At 38.4% G+C, this 18,251-nt stretch overlaps 2 protein-coding genes across 3 annotated transcripts; both read right to left on the bottom strand.

The window, feature by feature from the left end:
* Positions 1-123: 123 nt before the first annotated feature.
* On the bottom strand, positions 124-9,038 carry LOC146495518 (bone morphogenetic protein receptor type-2-like). Its single transcript, XM_085145774.1, is given in 11 exon segments — positions 124-2,604; positions 2,686-2,822; positions 3,951-4,104; positions 4,290-4,447; positions 4,710-4,824; positions 5,702-5,923; positions 6,028-6,134; positions 7,488-7,578; positions 8,070-8,233; positions 8,462-8,671; positions 8,891-9,038. Coding segments are annotated over 11 exon segments (1,512 nt in total). The 5' UTR covers positions 8,928-9,038; the 3' UTR covers positions 124-2,487.
* Positions 9,039-9,569: 531 nt separating this feature from the next.
* LOC146495517 (kelch repeat and BTB domain-containing protein 12-like) lies at positions 9,570-14,762 on the bottom strand. Of its 2 annotated transcripts, XM_085145772.1 has the most exons (10): positions 14,515-14,761; positions 13,610-13,785; positions 13,017-13,198; positions 12,784-12,916; positions 12,312-12,545; positions 11,844-12,202; positions 11,485-11,758; positions 10,827-10,974; positions 10,543-10,740; positions 9,570-10,462 (listed from the first exon to the last, which is right to left on the bottom strand). In XM_085145772.1, the coding sequence occupies exons 2-10, from the start codon at positions 13,778-13,780 to the stop codon at positions 10,185-10,187; spliced, it is 1,977 nt and encodes a 658-aa protein (XP_085001898.1). In that variant the 5' UTR covers positions 13,781-13,785; positions 14,515-14,761; the 3' UTR covers positions 9,570-10,184. The 2 variants fall into 2 exon arrangements, with proteins under 2 accessions (XP_085001898.1, XP_085001899.1); XM_085145773.1 differs by having other exon boundaries at positions 13,610-14,762.
* Between the last annotated feature and the right edge of the window lie 3,489 nt (positions 14,763-18,251).

The following is an 18,251-nucleotide window of genomic DNA, read 5'->3' as shown; positions in this document are numbered from 1 at the left end:
GTCCTGCGGGTCAGATTTACCCTAAATCCATCACTTCAATCAGACATTTGTGGTGATGCTGTGCCATGCGGCGAGCTTTGAAGACTCTAAGGAAGTTGGCAGAGACTTTGCAGTCAGAGAAAGGGGATTTTATTCTTTTATTTAAAACGTACATTTTAAACAGTAAAACAAAGAAACAAAAAACTGTTATAGATAAAGTAACCTCGGTTAAACGTCATGAAATAAGACAGCAGAAGCCAAGGACAGTGAGAGATACATGCTCTGTGGCTGTGTTGTGTGCAGAGTACAACTAACAAGTTAAGGATGGTTTAGCTGTCAGCAGTTATTAAACCAGTATCTGCACTATATCTGCCAAATTTCCCTAGCAGAACTTAACACCAGGTAATGTGTGGCCCTTAATTTAAAACACAGCCAGAGAGAGTGAAGCAGCAGCAGCAGGTCCCACTCCAGATTATGTGACACAAGGTGAGTTTAAAAAAGTGGAAACTACAAGTTATTCCAAATAATCATTAGTGTCAGTAGCAGTTTCAGCTGAAAGGACTGAGCTTTATCGTATGCTGGACGAGGAGTTCACAGCTACAAGATATTTTGAGGAAAGCAATGTGTTTGAAACTGAAGATATAGCATTTTAAAATACCACAGTGGCTCTGCTGCTTAATTAAAAGAAAAGCTTTTGTTAGTTCTAATGAAACCGCATCAGGCAGGACACCAGCATAACTGTGAGCTCTCTAGTAGATGTTTCCGTGCATGACTAAATCACCCAAAATATCTGCAAGACGATTAGACTGCTGTACATGACGTCTCTGGCTTTTGTGGTTAGTAACATCAAAAGAACACTAACAGAAAGTGGGCTTAAAAGTAGGGCAGGAGTTAAAATGAGGTTTACTGTTCTTTGTGGATTTGACTCCTTCGTTGGGTTACCCCCCACAAGCATATTGTACTGGTTCAAATACTTCTTTCTCATTTGTTTCTCTACTGTTGTTAAAATTTGATGACACATAAAGTCATATTTTTGGAGCTTTGTGCAAACTTTTAAGCACAGTGACTTAATCACAGCAACATTTGTAATGACAGTTACATACTGGAATTCAGTGCATGCACCATACAATAAGGCAATGCCAAAGAAACAGTTTTAAACTTGTGTTTGAAGGTTGGAGATCAAAAGACATGCTGCTGAGGCATGAGCCTGCATCTCTGAAACATCAGTGACATTTTTGCATGGAAACAACATTTCAGTTGAATGCAAAAGTTTAAACAACAAAATGCTTAAATAAATATATTTCAAGTGTAAGCCAGAAGAATGTGGCCACATGTTGAACATGCTGGCTTTTTTCCTTGTTGTAGTGTTAAGAATAGATTTGTGATGAGATCACAATCCATTGTTTCCACTGGAAACAAATAGATGTGAGTGAACAGTGACATCTAGTGGTCAGTTTTAAAATAAGCTTTATAATTAATTTAATAAATGAAAATTCTCTAATTCACAAGTTTCCTTGATTATACATTTTTAAATGAATATTATATTTGGTATTCTGCATCACCTTCAAAGCTCCGCCACAGCAGTCAAACGGTGTACGCTTGGAGTTTGTCCCTGTTGCCATCCTCGCTTTCATAAGTGATAAATGGGATTAAAAAGGTAACATTATGCACATTAATTTAAAGGCAGCTAAGTTACACAGTGTAAGATATATGCACTGGGGGAGTCTCCTGGGATTCAACAGTTATTGCACTCAATCATTGAGATACTGAAGTTAATGAAGAATAAATGTCAATAAAACATGAATTTCATGTTTCTGTGTTTGAAGACCTAAAAATTAGATTTAGCCTGAAATTTAAAACTGAAATAAATACTTGCAGTTTCCAATAATCCCACTTGCAGTTGATCATGGAATATTTAGTAAGAAACAAAAGAAACGCTCTGATCTGATCTTTTTTCTTTTTCTTTTTTTTTTAGGAGTGACTGTTTAGTTTAAATTGAGTTTATATGTATGAAACATTTGCTTTTTGGGTGATATTTGTTGCATTTCTGAGATGTTTTGAACTTGCATGGCTGCTACCTTGGTCAGTTCTCTTTTGTAATATATACCACAGGGTTTTCCATAGCAGGAACACAAATCCTGTGGCCTTTAAAAGAAACAGTGAAACCAGTTCCTGCTGAAGTAAGGCGTCAGTGGTATTAATGAGATCAAATTCAGTCTCCTTGTCAGTATAGCTCTGAGTAAACTGGGACAGAAATGCCTATGAGCCTGCTGAGTAATGCTATCAGAGTTCACTTTATATCAGAACTGCCAAATGAGAGATCATTATGGCAGCTGATGCAGGTGCAGGTTCTCTCTCATTCTGATTAGGAGAAATAAAGTTATAAATGAAATGAAGTTATAAATGCCACTAAATGTTAAGGCATTCTTTGAAGACTCTTTTACTAAAGGTCTCTGAAGGAAAGCAGTACAAAATCATGTCTACCTGAAAAGACAACAGAAAAAGAAGTCACAGAGAGTAAGAAGACTGAAGAGAGGTTATTCTTTCCACAACACTGTGAGCTGTCAGTCGGGCTTCTGAATCACTGTCCCAGCAATCCTCCAGGAGCTCCCTCAGCGCAGCTCCCTGAGAACAATAAACATTCAGTCCACACATTACAGACACCACAGGTGTAAGTGGTACCACAAAGCTCCTATGCAAGAATACCTGTGGTAGCAGTTCCCAGTGTTCAGGTATACAGGGTCTTTTGTCCATATAGGACACGTACAGCATGAGGCTCTCCAGTGTTACATTGCTTCCCAGCTCTAGTTCATATGGCAAAAGATGCTGTGGTGCAGCTCCGCCTGCAGGTGGAAGCAGTGCTATTAGTTTTTTCTAGGCTTAGTGAATTGAAAATATGACTTGTCAGCCCAGAAACCAATGCATTAACTATCAGATTTCAAGCAACTGGGAAACCAGGCCGGCTGGAGCGCACTATTCACCAGTTTCTGATTCAGATCGGTTTTCCCCTTTCAGTGACACACCCACTGAAAAGCCAGTGTGGTAATTGATCTTTTCTGAGAGGAATGAAAGCTGGACACTCTAGCAACAGCCTGCAATTGTACTGTTGATAATGACAACCCATTACAATAATAGGCTCGCCTTAAAGCAGAGAAAACTGAACGACCTGCAGTTTTTTGTTTCTAAATTCAGACTACATTAAAAGTATCATATTTGACTCCAAACACATCAGAAACACACAGGTGTATGACATGACATTTATCATTTGCACTGCTGCACCATTATTGTTTGTTTGTTGATTTATTTCAAACGTGTAAACAATATACATTTACACATTTACACACAGAGAGAGAAAAAATACAATACAAAAGTCAATACATTTCAATATTGGTACCGTTCTGATTCATTTACATGTTGAAAGGGAGTGGGAAGAAGTACACACTTATTTAATCCCACCCCTTTTCCATAAGTTATGAGTTAATATTTAGTCAGCTTCCTTACTGATATAATTTGTAATAAAAATAGTGAACAGATTTCTGAAATAATATATACTATATACTATAATATCACATCATGATTTTTTTTAAATAGAGACATTCACTTATTATCAATATTTTCCCTTTATTTATAGTTTGAGAAGATCATATTTTTTATAACTCTTTTTCAACTGTTTTCTGTTTGGACATTGCTTTAATTCCACATTCAAACTGTTCCACAGTTTCACTCCATGAACAGAAACACAAAAGCTTTTTCTTGTAGTACGTACCTTACATGTAAAAAAAAAAAAAGTTAATTTCTAGTCAAATAAAGCTGCACTTTACAGCTACACAATATACAGCAACCTTTTTACAGTTTGCCAAGCTGTTTAAGTACTCTGAATAACTTTACCTTGGCCTTCTGTACTACTCTAAAGAGCCTTGGACTTATTTTTGAACATCATAACATCATATCATCTACTCATAATGACTAACCTTCAAATAAATCATAGCAGCACATCCAGATCTCCCACAGCAGCAGACCCAAAGCGTAAACGTCACCCTGCATGAGAAACATGCTTTCGTTCAGGTTCACAAAGCCTTCCAGGATCTCAGGAGCCATGTAGTGCAGCGTGCCCAGTTGAATACACTACAAAAATACAAATTTATCTATTAGAAATAACTAATAATATTGGATGTTTTCATTTCATGTAATTCTAGTGTGAAATTTTAATTACTTCAAAAAACAGCAGCAAGTCTAGGTCTTCAAGTTTTTTTGTTTTGTTATTTAGATAATAGGATTTGAGTGGATAAACAGTAGTACGTGTGTCTCACCTTCGTGTTTTTATTCTGGTTGTGCCTGCGGTAAGGCTCTGAACAAGAACGCAGAATGGTGGAGCATCCAAAATCACACAGGGCACAGGTACCATCCGCCTTCACCAGCACGTTGGAGCTGCTGAGGTCTCTGTGGGCCACAGGAGGTTTGTGCAAATCTGTATGAAAAATCCAATAAACAATATTTTGTTCCCGTAGCTTACTCTCACATACCAAGACAACCTCACATAAACAGCTTATCATTATTTAAGATTTGTGGCCACATTAGATGAATCACTGCAGTAGATCCATTGTTTGGATAAAAACAACTCATCTTTATTCTTGATGATAATAGTTTAAAAACATGCACTCTATGCTTCCCACATCAAACAGATAACCCATGCACACATGCATTTGTTGCAATATTATTCTGGCCAGTACCATGGCTGAGAAGGTCAGAGTGGAGATAGGAAAGTCCCTGTGATAGCGACTGGCACAGGTTCAGTGAGAACATCCAGCTCGTGGTTTGTTTTGACAAAAAGGAATGAAGAGATCCCTGAAATCAAAGGGATAATAGTCATTCGTACCTGAAGCATACAGTGGTTTCAAATACATAAAGCGCTATAGACTTAAAGCCAAGGAACATAAACTATTCAACCATAAATATAGAAAAGCAATTATGTTTCACACATTAGCATAAGTTTTAAACTTTATGTAGAGCTGTTCTACTCTTACTGATGAACTGAAGTCCTACAAGGTTTAACCATACAGTACCGGATTATCCGATCTATGTCCAGGTTAGAATAACAGCTTAATATGACATGAATGTCTTCTGACTATGAGAATGTGAGAGCTCCACACAGAAAGACTCAAACTAGGAACCTTCCCTGCTGTGAGGCAGCAATCCTGACCCCTGCCCATTAAACCTTTATTAATGGTTTTGTTCAGTATACCCATCTTAAAATCTTTACAGTGGTTTCCACTTAGTGTTTGCAATAATTTTATTAGCCTTACTCTACGATAATTCTGTCTCGGACTAGACATCTCATCAGAAATGGTTTTAATGATGAATGAGCCACATCATGCGACATGTTTCCTTCAGTCTCCAATGGGATCAAAAAGGAGCTGAAATCATTGTGATTAAATAAGAGATGTGGGTAGAATAGCTGGTGTAATAAATATTTTTAAACACAGTGGCTTAACCTGACATATAATTTTACATTTTTATTGTAGTGCCTGTTCATTTATTCATTTTTCTTTAACATTTACTCACGTTACTTTAGATAATTTGAATAAATATTTTTCTTTTACCTATATATTTTATTTGTCACTTGTAACAGACTCTTAGTATTATTTACAAATATTTCTCTGGTCTGTTTCATGCAGTTTTTTCCTTGAGCAGCTGTTGTCTTCGTGCAAAGGTTTTCACTCACATATTCAGCAAACTGTAGCACGATGAACCAGCTTTTGTCATCTGGTTTCCTCCCAGCACCGTGAAAGTTCACAATGCTAGTATGCTTTGACAGCAGTAGCTCATAAATCTCCTTTTCTGTGTTAAAATTATGTTCATAGGCTGCAGGTAAAAATTTGACAGCCACCACAGAGCCCTGGTATGTCCCTTGAAAAACAGTTGCAAAATGCCCTCGGCCCACAATCTGCAGGACATAAACAAGTAAAGTATCAGAACCTGTATGCATTTCTTGCTGATAATTTGCACACTACCTACTGTGGAATTAACCTGTTTCATAGCAGAGCATACCTGCTGTAGCTCGATCTGACTGATGTCGATCTCAGAGGTCTTTGTCATTTGGCAGGAACAGGAGGGTCGGATGTGGTAATCATGACTGAGGGACTGTAGATTCTTCTCTGAAATATTATATTAAAGAAGTGATTTAGTTGCCACTCATAGAAAGTAATCTGGTAGTACAATAAAGCCACCATTCATTTGAAAGCTTCCTGATTAGTTACTGAGAGCATGGAAATGTGACTGAAGAGTAGCAGAGGGAGTACCGTAACACAGATAAAAACAAGGTCAGCGTAGCACATAGAATGAAGGCATTTCAAGGCCAAGACATCATGGGAACTCAATTTAAGTTGAGAAAATGTGGAAACAATAGCTTTATTCTTCTGTGGAATTAAAAAAGACAAATGGACACATTATTACCATATTAATACTAAAAATAGTAAACCTAATATCTCATCACAGTTGATTGATGTGAACATGCAATGCAAATATTAAACACTAAAAATGTAAAACTGAAGGCAGAAAATGGACCTTAAACAAAACACAGTCTTCAACCTCTGAGCTGGCCAGCTTGTTGTCAACTTTTATCACATGCAATGTTATCCCTTAATGAAATTCACGCAAGTTACACATCCCAGAGAATGACTCAACAAGTATGGAATGCCAGGACTGCCAAAATGAATTAATTAAATAGACCGTAAAATAATAAATAAATACATCATGAAATAATTAATTAAATGTGTCAACAATTAATCAAAATATATATGTAATTAATTAATTAAATACATATTTGGACATATTTATTTAATTAATTAATTGTTAATTATTTATTTCATATTTTAATTAATTATTGACACATTTAATTATTTCATTAAGGTCAGATTTTATTATTTCATTTTGGCAGTCCTGACCCTAGGGATTAAGACTGCCAAAATGAATAATTAATTAAATTATAGCATTAAAATAGCATTAAATAGCATAAAATTATGACATTTATATTAAATGTCATAAATATGTATTTAATTAATTTATTCAAATTTTAATTAATTATTGGCACATTTAATCAATTATTTAACGATGTATTTAATTAATTCATTTTGGCAGGCCTGGCATTTCATAAACAGGTAGGTGCATCTCTTCATATTGATGAACATACAGACACATAGAGTGATTTTGAATTTTTTTTTAGAAAGACAACAAGAAAACATTATTTTAAAAATCTGCAAAATTCTTCTTTAAAACTAAAAGTGACATTGTTATTTTTAGGAAAATAACAAACTGAATTTGAGTGTTTTTGCCCTGCACGCTGGACTTCTCTGGACAAATCTGAGGGTAAAGCATACTTTGAAGGTGTAAAAGAAGATTCACTATTTTTTCTTTTCTTTCTTTTTTTTTTGCAGTGGAGTCAGTCAGGTCAAACTGAATTACTCAAGTGGTATTTAAATCATAACTAATGTTTTTGAAGAAAAAAGAACCTTACTTTTCTTTTTTAGGCAACTTCTCCCATTGAGCAGCAACGATCCAGAAACACATAAAGAGCAAAATCCCAACCAGAGGTTTCACAGCCTTTTCATGAAGTCGACTAAAAAGGGGAGAAAAAAGGATTAGGTGCCAGTTGAATTGTGAATGAATGATCATATCTATCGCACATGCGAATGGGTGAAGAATTAAAGGAAAAACACAACGATTTGAGCTAGAGATCTCTGTAATGGTGTGTGAGCCATTTGCTGGCATGGTGTTGGCTAACTGCTCCCTCCAAGAAAGCTCCAGATACTGACAAATCAACGCCAAGTGTTGGGTGTCTGGTAATGTTACACTTAATGTTGATTTTTCCTTAAATTTGTCAACCACCTGAATATATATTCAGTATAACAAGAGCATAACAAGAAAAAGATCTTTGGTTTGATTCCCCGAGGGGCACAAATTCCTGTGGTGTTGCCTTCGGGAAGGACAAGAAGTGTTTTAGGCTTTTTAAATGCTTCTAATTGTATTATGAAATATTATTCTTAAATTATACATTTATTTAGTAATTCACGGTTATATAACCTTATTAATACCATACCTGAAAAATAAGAGTAGGGGTGTGAAGTCTGTTCTTTTCCCCAAGTAATGTTGCCATTGCAGAGGTCTGTGTTGCACATGCACGTCAAGAATTGATTGTTGATGCGTGTTTGTGCCTTGCAGGTTTCATCTGGGCATGACTTTTCAATTCTGTCACAAGCTGCAATCAAAAAATCAGGAGCACGACAAACAATATTACATACTTCATTGTACTTCACAGCACATGGCACATTTCAGCTGTTACAATTGGCACGGGGGCTTTCTTTAAACTAGCTTATCAATCATTAGATTTTTTTTGCTAATGTGCTAAAAATGTGTTGTTGTTGTTGTTGTTTTCAATCACCCGGTATACACTCCACGTACTTGCCCAGACATTCAGGCTTCTTACCAAGAACATCAGCTTTTGGTGTGCCGTTAATGATCCGGTAGTAGCCCACACAACAGTCGGTGGTCTCACAAACTTGCACTGACCCGCTCACACTGCCCGCAGCAGTGTATTTCTTATTCTGCCTGTAGTTATGCTTTGTACTTTCTGTTATTTGGAAAAAACACCTTCTCTTCTGCTGTAAGGGCTTGCTGTAGATGCACATAATACATTCTGGGAATAAAAAAAAAGAATAAAAAGAAAGTCGGACGTATAATGTAAGATGACAACGGTGATTAATAACATAGGAGTCTAAATTAGCCTAGTCAACAGTCCTTTTACAACACAAGCAACACAACCTGTAACTATTAGCAGCCATCATTAATCAAAATCAGACACAGAAAAAGGCACAAACAACACAGCAGATTGGCAGATGATTTTAAAAATACTCACCCAAGGCCAAAATCAGCCACCACCTTTCTACTAGCATGTTTATTCACCCTGAGTGGCGAAGTTGAATGACTGTCCTGAGAATGTGAGATTAGTTTCTCATGCTTGCAAGCGCACCTCCCACCAGCCCACACCTGCTCTTGTATCCTTGCGCGAGGACACTTGTTGTCTAAAACATGATTAAATTTAGCCTCCCAGACTATCGGCATCATCTATCATCATCAAGGTCTCACAAAATGGCAATTTCAAAGAACTCTGGAAGTATGCGCTAGGTTATCTCAAGATTGCTGTATCAAATACTACAGTGAAATCTGCATTCATCTTAATGAATTGAAATGTTGTTTTTTTAAGGGCAATGTAGAGGTTTTTTAGACCGACTATATCACTATTATTCGTTTAAAAAAGTGCATGAAAGACCAGGTATTGTGTGAATGCTTGGGAATTTCCGATTGTATGACCCACTGTCTTCAGATCTGACCCTGGAATACTTTGGTATACAGATGTGTTCATTGGTGTTCATTGTTCTACCATGTTGATTGAAGCATGGAGAGTCTGAGATGTAACTTTTGGGATTTTTGTAGTTAATGAGCATTGCACAGTCTGACCTTGGGTCAAATCTACTTGGACGTCCATTCCTGGTAAGATTGTGGCATTGCGTTAACACACACCTGAATCCTCCATCTTTTTCACGTGACTTTATTATTTCATTTTATTATTATATCATTTCAACATGCAGTTATCCCAAAAAAAGGAGAGAAAAATATATTTAAAAGGTTTTCTCACTAAGAGGTCACCAAGTTCTTCTGCTGACATCCTTTCAGTCCAAGTGATGTTTGACAACACAGAGAAAAAAACAACAAAACAAAAACAAGTAGCAGTCAATGTTTCTGTGGTTTCTGTAGTTTGACTGAAGAGCAAAATAAATAGCTTGTTAAATATAAAATTAGCTTTTTTTTTCTTGCCATCCTTCTTTTTACTGAAAGAAGAGTTAAAGTGGTGGAAGGGACTTTTGTATTGGCAAGATTTTGTGACTTTAAAGAAGGCTGCACATGTTAGTTTAACAGTTTATACCACATATAGAAAATACACAGAACAGAATGTTGATTTTTCTTTTATTCTTACATTTACAGGTAAAATTTATTGCTTGGACAGGACATGTAACAAACAGACTTTTGACTGAACATATCATACAACACAATATATATTTAATTACAGCTAATGTCCCATTGACATATAACATAAAACTGCATTATCTAAAGTTTGACTTTGGATACTCATATAGCAAAAAAAGAAGTTGTTAGTTAATTATAGTGAAAATTAATCTGGTTATTCTTTTTTCCAAATACCAAGAGTGAATAAAGCTTTTTTGAATGAGGCTTTCCAGGTTTAGCGTATAGACGCTTACTTTCCACACACACTGGCCCAGGAGGAGCGTGAAGAGATCTCGAGGATTAAGATTAGCCACCAGACAGACGTCGTAGCTGTCGTGCATGGCTGCTCGTCTTTCCACAACTGTCCACACATTGTCTGCAGGGTCCAATTCCAAAAGTTCTTTGATGATGATCTCATGACGGCCTGCAGCCATTAGAGAAAAAGTATTTGAGAGCATGCAAAAGTGATTTTAAAAATTATTTGACAGGCATTCAGTAACTGACCAGCCCCCTTGTAGTATCCACAGAGATAGAGCTTTCCATCCACTATTCCTACGTTGGAGGCGTTCGTTCGAAGGGAAAGTAGGGATGTGGGGATGGTTGGTCCTGGTCTCCAGGCGTCTGTATCTGGGTTGTAGATCTCCACGGAGCTCTGGCAACGACGCGATTGCCCACGGTCCTCTCCATCGCATCCTATACCACCTGGAAACAAACGCATCTACTCTTGCTCCAGTGCAGAAATTTCACAATACTAATATAGATACAGTTATGTGTTTTGGTAGTCTGACCTAATACATAGATCTCTCCATTGAGTACAGCTGACCCACAGCGGTACCTGGAGTACTTCATGCTGGCACACTCTGTCCATCTGTCTTTGCCGGGGTCAAACTGAAACACACGATTGCTGAGCTTGTCAGGCTCATCGTCAGGGTGATCCTGAAAGGCAGGAAGAGAGATTTAGGCAGAGAGATGAAGAAAAAGATGAGGACATGGGGACATATTGGACAAATGAGAAGCAGAAATATTTCAGTAACTATTTCACCATCTCTATCGTGTGGGAATTGTTTTTAAAAAACGAAAATGATTATAAATAAAAGTACAATACTGATGTTAATGTTCAGGGGAAAAACAACCAGTTTGTGTGGATTTTATATGGCAAGTTTTTGTAAATTTTTGAGACCTCCACAAGTTCAGTATGATTTTTTCCCCGTGAAAAACCTAAATAAATTGTACATTACATTTTTAACTAATACCATGTAAAAAAAAAAAAAAAAGGCCAGACACAACAAATATGATAAAAATTCAAACTCATACAGTATATACAAATACATTTTTTCTTTTATTTTGTAAGAAGGTTCCATAAACACTCAGTTTAAAAAGATGAATTTTTGGGGCAATTATTTTATGGCTCAGGCTTTAAAGGGTTAAGATGGTGAGTCTGGGTACCTGTGGTGTCCACCCCCCCAGCACATAAAGATGCTCCTTCAGTGTCACAACACAGTGACAGGCTAATGGAAGAGGCAGAGGAGCAAAGCTGAGCCAGCTGCCTCCTCTCTTCAGCGACCATCTCTCCATGCTGTCTGTGATGACGTAGTGATTACGCACTTTCATCTGACCACCGATTAAATAGAGGGCATCTCCTATGAGCCCTAAAGCATACATGTCCCTGTAAGCTGCTGAGCACAACTTCACCCAGCTGTTCTCCTCTGAACTGTCATACCTGGAAGATAAAAAAGTAGTTCATTTGTTAATTCAGTGTGGTGCCTATTGATAAAAAGATTTCTGATATGCAAAGGGATTAAAACCTGTAGATATCAACCCCCTTCGTTCGATGTTGGTCTTCTGTTTCTACGGCCACCACTATGATGTTTTCTCGGCTCACTGCGCCTGCTGTGATCTGTCTCACTATGCTGCAGCCCCTCAGGGGAGAGGGGATGTAGTAAGTCTTCTTAACATGGGGGTCGAAGCAAAAACTGAGGTCAGCAAGTCCTCCACGCCGCGCAGGGACGCCCTCCTTATTCACACCACCCAAACAGAGGAGCAAATCTGTTGTCTCCATGCCATAGCGAAGAGCTCGGCGAGGAGGAGCTGCGGCCTCGCAGAGACCTGACGTCTGGAGAACAGCATCAATCATCCCAAAGCACTCAGAATTCCGCAGAAGCACCTGAGAGAATCATAAGTATAAGAATGATATATCTATATACTTATCTCAGGACAAATATAAATAGTCTTGCTCCTTATTATATTTGGACCTCATTCCAATCTCTTCATACCGGGTTTCTCCTCCTTGCTTTACGGAGAAATCCAGGATCCACAAGCTCCAGTCGGACGTGCCTGAGCAACTCCACAGCCTGGGCTTCCCTTTCTGAGTCACCCCTGCACTTTTCCACCCAGCGCAGCACCAGCTCCAAAACAACCTCCTCCTGTGATACGTTAAGGTCATCTAAGCCAAGCAGTTCCCCAAGACTTTGAGCATTCAGCTCTAGCACTTCTTCTTCTTCACAAACCTAGTTAAACAAAGACAGTATAAGTAATGAAGATAAAATAAAATAAGATAAAATAAGAACAACATTGCAAAATGAACAAAAGATATTCAGAGATTGCCTCAGTGTTCAAAAGCTTCACTGAACTTTGATTCTTCTGATAATTTAGGGCAGGCCTAACTTCATTAATCGTAGGTTCATGAACAATTTTTAAAGACTATGACTGAGGGATTATTTCACATTGGTAATACTTAAACCCTACCTGTGAAAAGTGTTGACAAAGATATCGCAAGGCACAGTCAGCGAGGCTAGTTGCTCCCAAGTTCCTGGCCCAGTGGTACAGACCAACACAGTTTGACGGGTCCATACAGGCCTCCATGTGACTCTGACACAACCTTACCTCAGTAAAAACAAGGAGAGTACTTCTTAAGCATAAAACTTGCACTTTAACAGGTGACACCTTTACCAAGTACCCCTCTGTCAGTTTCACCCCACCTGAAGGCTCCGTCTATATGTAGCAGAAAGGCAGCAACGGCCACTCCCTGGATGTTGTTGTTTGTTAGTGGGAGCTCGCCACAGTACATGTAGTCCAGCAGCAGCCTTAAGCTTTGTGCAGAAGTGTCTCTGAGTGGTATTTCTCCTCCCTGCGTCTCCTTCAGACCACATGTAAACATGGCCTGGACACAATGATTCACCAGAACAGTAAGAAATGATACAACTACAGCCTTGCGTATCATTAATACATTTGCTTGGAGCAGTTCAGAAAAAAATAATAAAAAATATGGTAACACTTTATAATATGGCCTGCAACAAATGGCTTAATTCCCCTGCAATACAACATAATTTCCAATGTATTTTATTTGAAATTACCGGAAACAAAGAAATAATTATACTGTAAGTAGATTTTAGTATTATGTTTATAATTATAAGTAATATGGAAGTAATTTTATGTAGTGCATAAGTACTTTTGAGTATTGCATATCTTCAGGTATTTTACAGGAAAATAAAAATAATTGCATTGCAAATAATTTAAATAGTGTTCTTCATTTTCCTTCAAGCATACAGTTTATTGTTCCTGACTATTTTACCTGGAAGTAAGGACTGAATGCAGACAGCACCACCTTGTGGCAATAGAAGGGGATCCCTTCAGCTAGCAGCACCACGTCAGTGAGCTCCTTAGCTGTTCTCATCCTCTCTAGCTGCCTTAGCAAAAGTGAGCCATGCTCTGCTTGAGCAGAGTGCAGCACCTCAGCATCCATGGACTCTTGTTTTGAAGAGAGGGGAGTTGTGGGAAATGCATCAGTAATTACAATTAAATAAATCAATAAACAAAATCAGTGAACATCTGTGAAAGTTTGGTCTATGCACACTTGTATGCAGTTTCAACTGCATCTACCTCCTCTTCACTATCGCAGCTTCGCTTTTGTCAGTAGGTACTGCATGCAAAGTTTTCTCCCACGTGAGACTGAATGACTATGCACTTTTCCTCCGTAGGTCTGATCCATGCGCGGAGCATGTTTAGTTCCACTTTTTGTTTATTCACGTTGAGCTAATGAGTACCAAGTGTATTCATTAGCTCAGCCGGGAGTGCTTTGCATGAGTGAGCTAACTCATGCCAGTCACAATGGCCATTATATTATGAACACATGAGCAGTGTGAACTCTGATCATGATTTTAAGTGTGAACAGCGGTTCAAATGAGCACATCTTTCTTTTGTTTTTATAAATTACGTTGACATGTACACCAATCATGTTAAAGAGTTTGCCTTAACTAATGCAACATTTAATATACTTCATAAAGCTAAATAGCATTGACCTGTTTGTAGATAACGTTCTACTACATGTTGATGTGGTTCCCCCCCTGCAGCTGATAACCACACTCTGTGTGCGTGAGCTACACATAAACAGCCCACAGACACGCACACACGGTTCAGAGAAGCAGAAATAGCATGCATTATATTTGCTAAGCACATGCAGAAAAACAGTTACCATACCAGTGTTGTCCAAAGAACCAAGATTAGAAGTATTAAAATGAGATTACGTCAGTTTTCCTTGCCAAAACTACAACACAGGCTGGGCTATTTTTGTCAAGTTTTTGTTTGCTGCCAGTTCTCTCTTGTGTTCTGTGCCATTTTGTTTTGGCGAGTGGGGGTCAACAGCATGTTCACTGTCAAAAACGAGTTTAAAATAGACCAGCAAGTGCTGGTGGGGCTGCAGGACTGTTCAGGTTTCTATACATGACTGAGCAGTCTGTCCTTAAACTCATTCATGCAGCGTTTCACTCTAGTTACTTTAAAATGTGCAGATTTCTCTTTAGAATTATTTTAAGGAAAAATGTGCAATTTCATTAATTTAATTCAATTCAATTTTATTTATATAGCGCCAAATCACAACAAATGTCGCCTCAACGCGCTTCATAGATACAGAGAAAAGCCCAACAATCATATGACCCCCTATGAGCAAGCACTTTGGCGACAGTGGGAAGGAAAAACTCCCTTTTAACAGGAAGAAACCTCCGGCAGAACCAGGCTCAGGGAGGGGCGGCCATCTGCTGCGACCGGTTGGGGTGAGAGAAGGAAGACAGGATAAAGACATGCTGTGGAAGAGAGACAGAGATTAATAACAGATACGATTCAATACAGAGAGGTCTGTTAATACATAGTGAGTGAGAAAGGTGACTGGAAAGGAAAAACTCAATGCATCATGGGAATCCCCCGGCAGCCTACATCTATTGCAGCATAACTAAGGGAGGATTCAGGGTCACCTGGTCCAGCCCTAACTATATGCTTTAGCAAAAAGGAAGGTTTTAAGCCTAATCTTAAAAGTAGAGATAGTGTCTGTCTCCTGAATCCAAACTGGAAGCTGGTTCCACAGAAGAGGGGCCTGAAAACTGAAGGCTCTCCCTCCCATTCTACTTTTAAATACTCTAGGAACAACAAGTAGGCCTGCAGAGCGAGAGTGAAGTGCTCTAATAGGGTGATATGGTACTACAAGGTCATTAAGATAAGATGGGGCCTGATTATTTAAGACCTTGTATGTGAGGAGCAGGATTTTGAATTCAATTCTGGATTTAACAGGAAGCCAATGAAGGGAAGCCAAAACAGGAGAAATCTGCTCTCTCTTTCTAGTCCCTGTCAGTACTCTTGCTGCAGCATTTTGGATTAACTGAAGGCTTTTCAGTGAGTTTTTTGGACATCCTGATAATAATGAATTGCAGTAGTCTAGCCTGGAAGTAATAAATGCATGAACTAGTTTTTCAGCGTCACTCTGAGACAGGATATTTCTAATTTTAGAGATGTTGCGCAAATGGAAGAACGCAGTCTTACATATTTGTTTAATATGTGCGTTGAAGGACATATCCTGGTCAAAAATGACTCCAAGGTTCCTCACAGTGTTACTGGAGGCCAAGGTAATGCCATCCAGAGTAAGAATCTGGTTAGATACCATATTTCTAAGATTTTCAGCGCCGAGTACAATGACCTCAGTTTTATCTGAGTTAAGAAGCAGAAAGTTAGTGGCCATCCAAGTCTTTATGTCTTTAAGACATTCCTGCAGTTTAACTAATTGGTGTGTGTTCTCTGGCTTCATGGACAGATAGAGCTGGGTGTCATCTGCATAGCAGTGAAAATGTATGCTATGTCTTCTAATGATGCTGCCTAGGGGAAGCATGTATAATGTAAACAGAATTGGTCCTAGCACCGAACCCTGTGGAACTCCATAATTAACCTCAGTGTGTGAAGAGGACTCTCCATTTACATGCACAAATTGGAGTCTATTAGATAGATATGATACAAACCACTGCAGTGCAATACCTGTAATACCTACAGCATGTTCTAATCGCTCTAATAGAATATTATGGTCAACAGTATCGAATGCTGCACTAAGGTCAAGAAGGACAAGCACAGAGATGAGTCCACTGTCAGAGGCCATAAGAAGATCATTTGTAACCTTCAATAAAGCTGTTTCTGTGCTGTGATGAACTCTGAAACCTGACTGAAACTCTTCAAATAAACCATTCCTCTGCAGATGATCTGTTAGCTGTTTGACAACTACTCTTTCAAGGATTTTTGATATGAAAGGAAGGTTGGAGATTGGCCTATAATTAGCTAAGACTGCTGGGTCTAGAGATGGCTTTTTGAGTAAAGGTTTAACTGCAGCCACCTTGAAGGCCTGTGGTACATAGCCGATTATTAGAGATAGGTTGATCATATATAAGATCGAAGAATTAATCAATGGCAGGACTTCTTTGAGCAGTTTTGTAGGAATGGGGTCTAAAAGACACGTTGATGGTTTGGAGGAAGTAATTATTGAAGTTAACTCAGAAAGATCGATTGGAAAAAAAGAGTCTAACTTAACATCAATGGTACTAAGAGTAGCTGTAGATAATATTAGATCTGTGGGATGATTATTGGTAATTTTTTCTCTAATGATAAAAATTTTATTTGTGAAGAAGTTCATGAAGTCATCACTAGTTAACGTTAAAGGGATGGTTGGCTCAACAGAGCTCTGACTTTTTGTCAGCCTGGCTACAGTGCTGAAGAGAAACCTGGGGTTGTTCTTATTTTCTTCAATCAGTGATGAGCAGTGTTGGGTAAGTTACTTTAAAATAGTAACTTAGTTACATTACTAGTTACTTCTATCAAAAGTAACTCAGTTACTTCAAGTTACTCGTTACTTTCAAAGTAACTAGTTACTAGGGAAAGTAACTTTGGTTTTACTCAGAATTCTCTTGTTAATGTGTTGCTTCCATAACTTTGCCAGTCTTCTAGCTTGCTTACTTGCCACAAGTGCACTGTGCCACCTACCAATAGAAAGGAAAAAATAATGTGCATATTTCCACGAGAGAAATCCCACGCCTGGACCGTCATTGACTGCTGCCATGATTCTAGCCTACGTCACAGTGTCATGTGCGCCTTTTACATCCAACACAAAAACTGCAGTCGTGGTGCTTTCGATTGTACTCAGAACTCGGAAATTCTGCCTTCTGAATAGGAAGATGTAGGTAACACCAGACTGCAGATGAGCTGCATACAGGGCTGGACTGGGACAAAAAAATCGGCCCGGGCATTTTGACTAGAAACTGGCCCACCATTATAGGAAAAATCATAAAGCCTTTGAATGAAAGCAAACACTGTTGTGACAGTGATGTATACTGTTCTGATGGTATATATGTATCAATCTATCAATCCTTTGTTGTAAGATTCAGATAATTATTTTTTAAAAGCTAGACATTTTAAATGAGAATAAGAAAGAAAAGTATTTCTTTGTGCCCCCCTCTCCCTGTTAATGCCCTACCTGCCCCCCCTGGCAAAACTTTGCTAGATCCACCCCTGCACAGTTACCAGCTGTCAGCTACCCAAAAAAGGATCCTGGGGTTATCTGTCTCTCAGAAACAGTTCATAACTTCCCTTCAACTCATTCATGTCACCTAAGAGGTAAACCTGTTTCTCCATCAGACCTGTTCAGCTCTGATGATTCAGTAAGGACATCTCCTGGTTTCATCTTCATGTTTCCCTCTCACCAGATAACCAAACCCACATCATGACCAGCAGCTTTTTTTGCAGCTGTGGCTCCAGCAAACATCAGCTGATACTAGAAATTAATATTAAATAAATTCTAACAACAGCTGATCAAGCTTAAACGTGCTGCTGTTGTTTAACGCGACATCGGCTGGTTTCCTCTTTCTGCGATCAGCTGATCGTTGATCAGTTTCATGATTGAAGTAGAAACG

Source organism: Neolamprologus multifasciatus, chromosome 20 (assembly GCF_963576455.1).
Source record: "Neolamprologus multifasciatus chromosome 20, fNeoMul1.2, whole genome shotgun sequence".
In the NCBI taxonomy this organism is placed as follows: Eukaryota; Metazoa; Chordata; class Actinopteri; order Cichliformes; family Cichlidae; genus Neolamprologus; species Neolamprologus multifasciatus.
Note: the sequence above shows the minus strand (reverse complement) of the source record. Positions and strands in the feature narration are given on the sequence as shown.

Excerpts from the sequence above, each read along its gene's own strand:
- LOC146495517 (XM_085145773.1), bottom strand. The coding sequence starts at position 13,780 with ATGGATGCTGAGGTGCTGCACTCTGCTCAAGCAGAGCATGGCTCACTT. Across the intron at positions 12,203-12,311 it reads AAGCAAGGAGGAGAAACCCG|GTGCTTCTGCGGAATTCTGA; the intron begins GTATGAAGAGAT and ends TGATTCTCTCAG. Across the intron at positions 10,463-10,542 it reads TGGATACTACAAGGGGGCTG|GCCGTCATGAGATCATCATC; the intron begins GTCAGTTACTGA and ends TAATGGCTGCAG.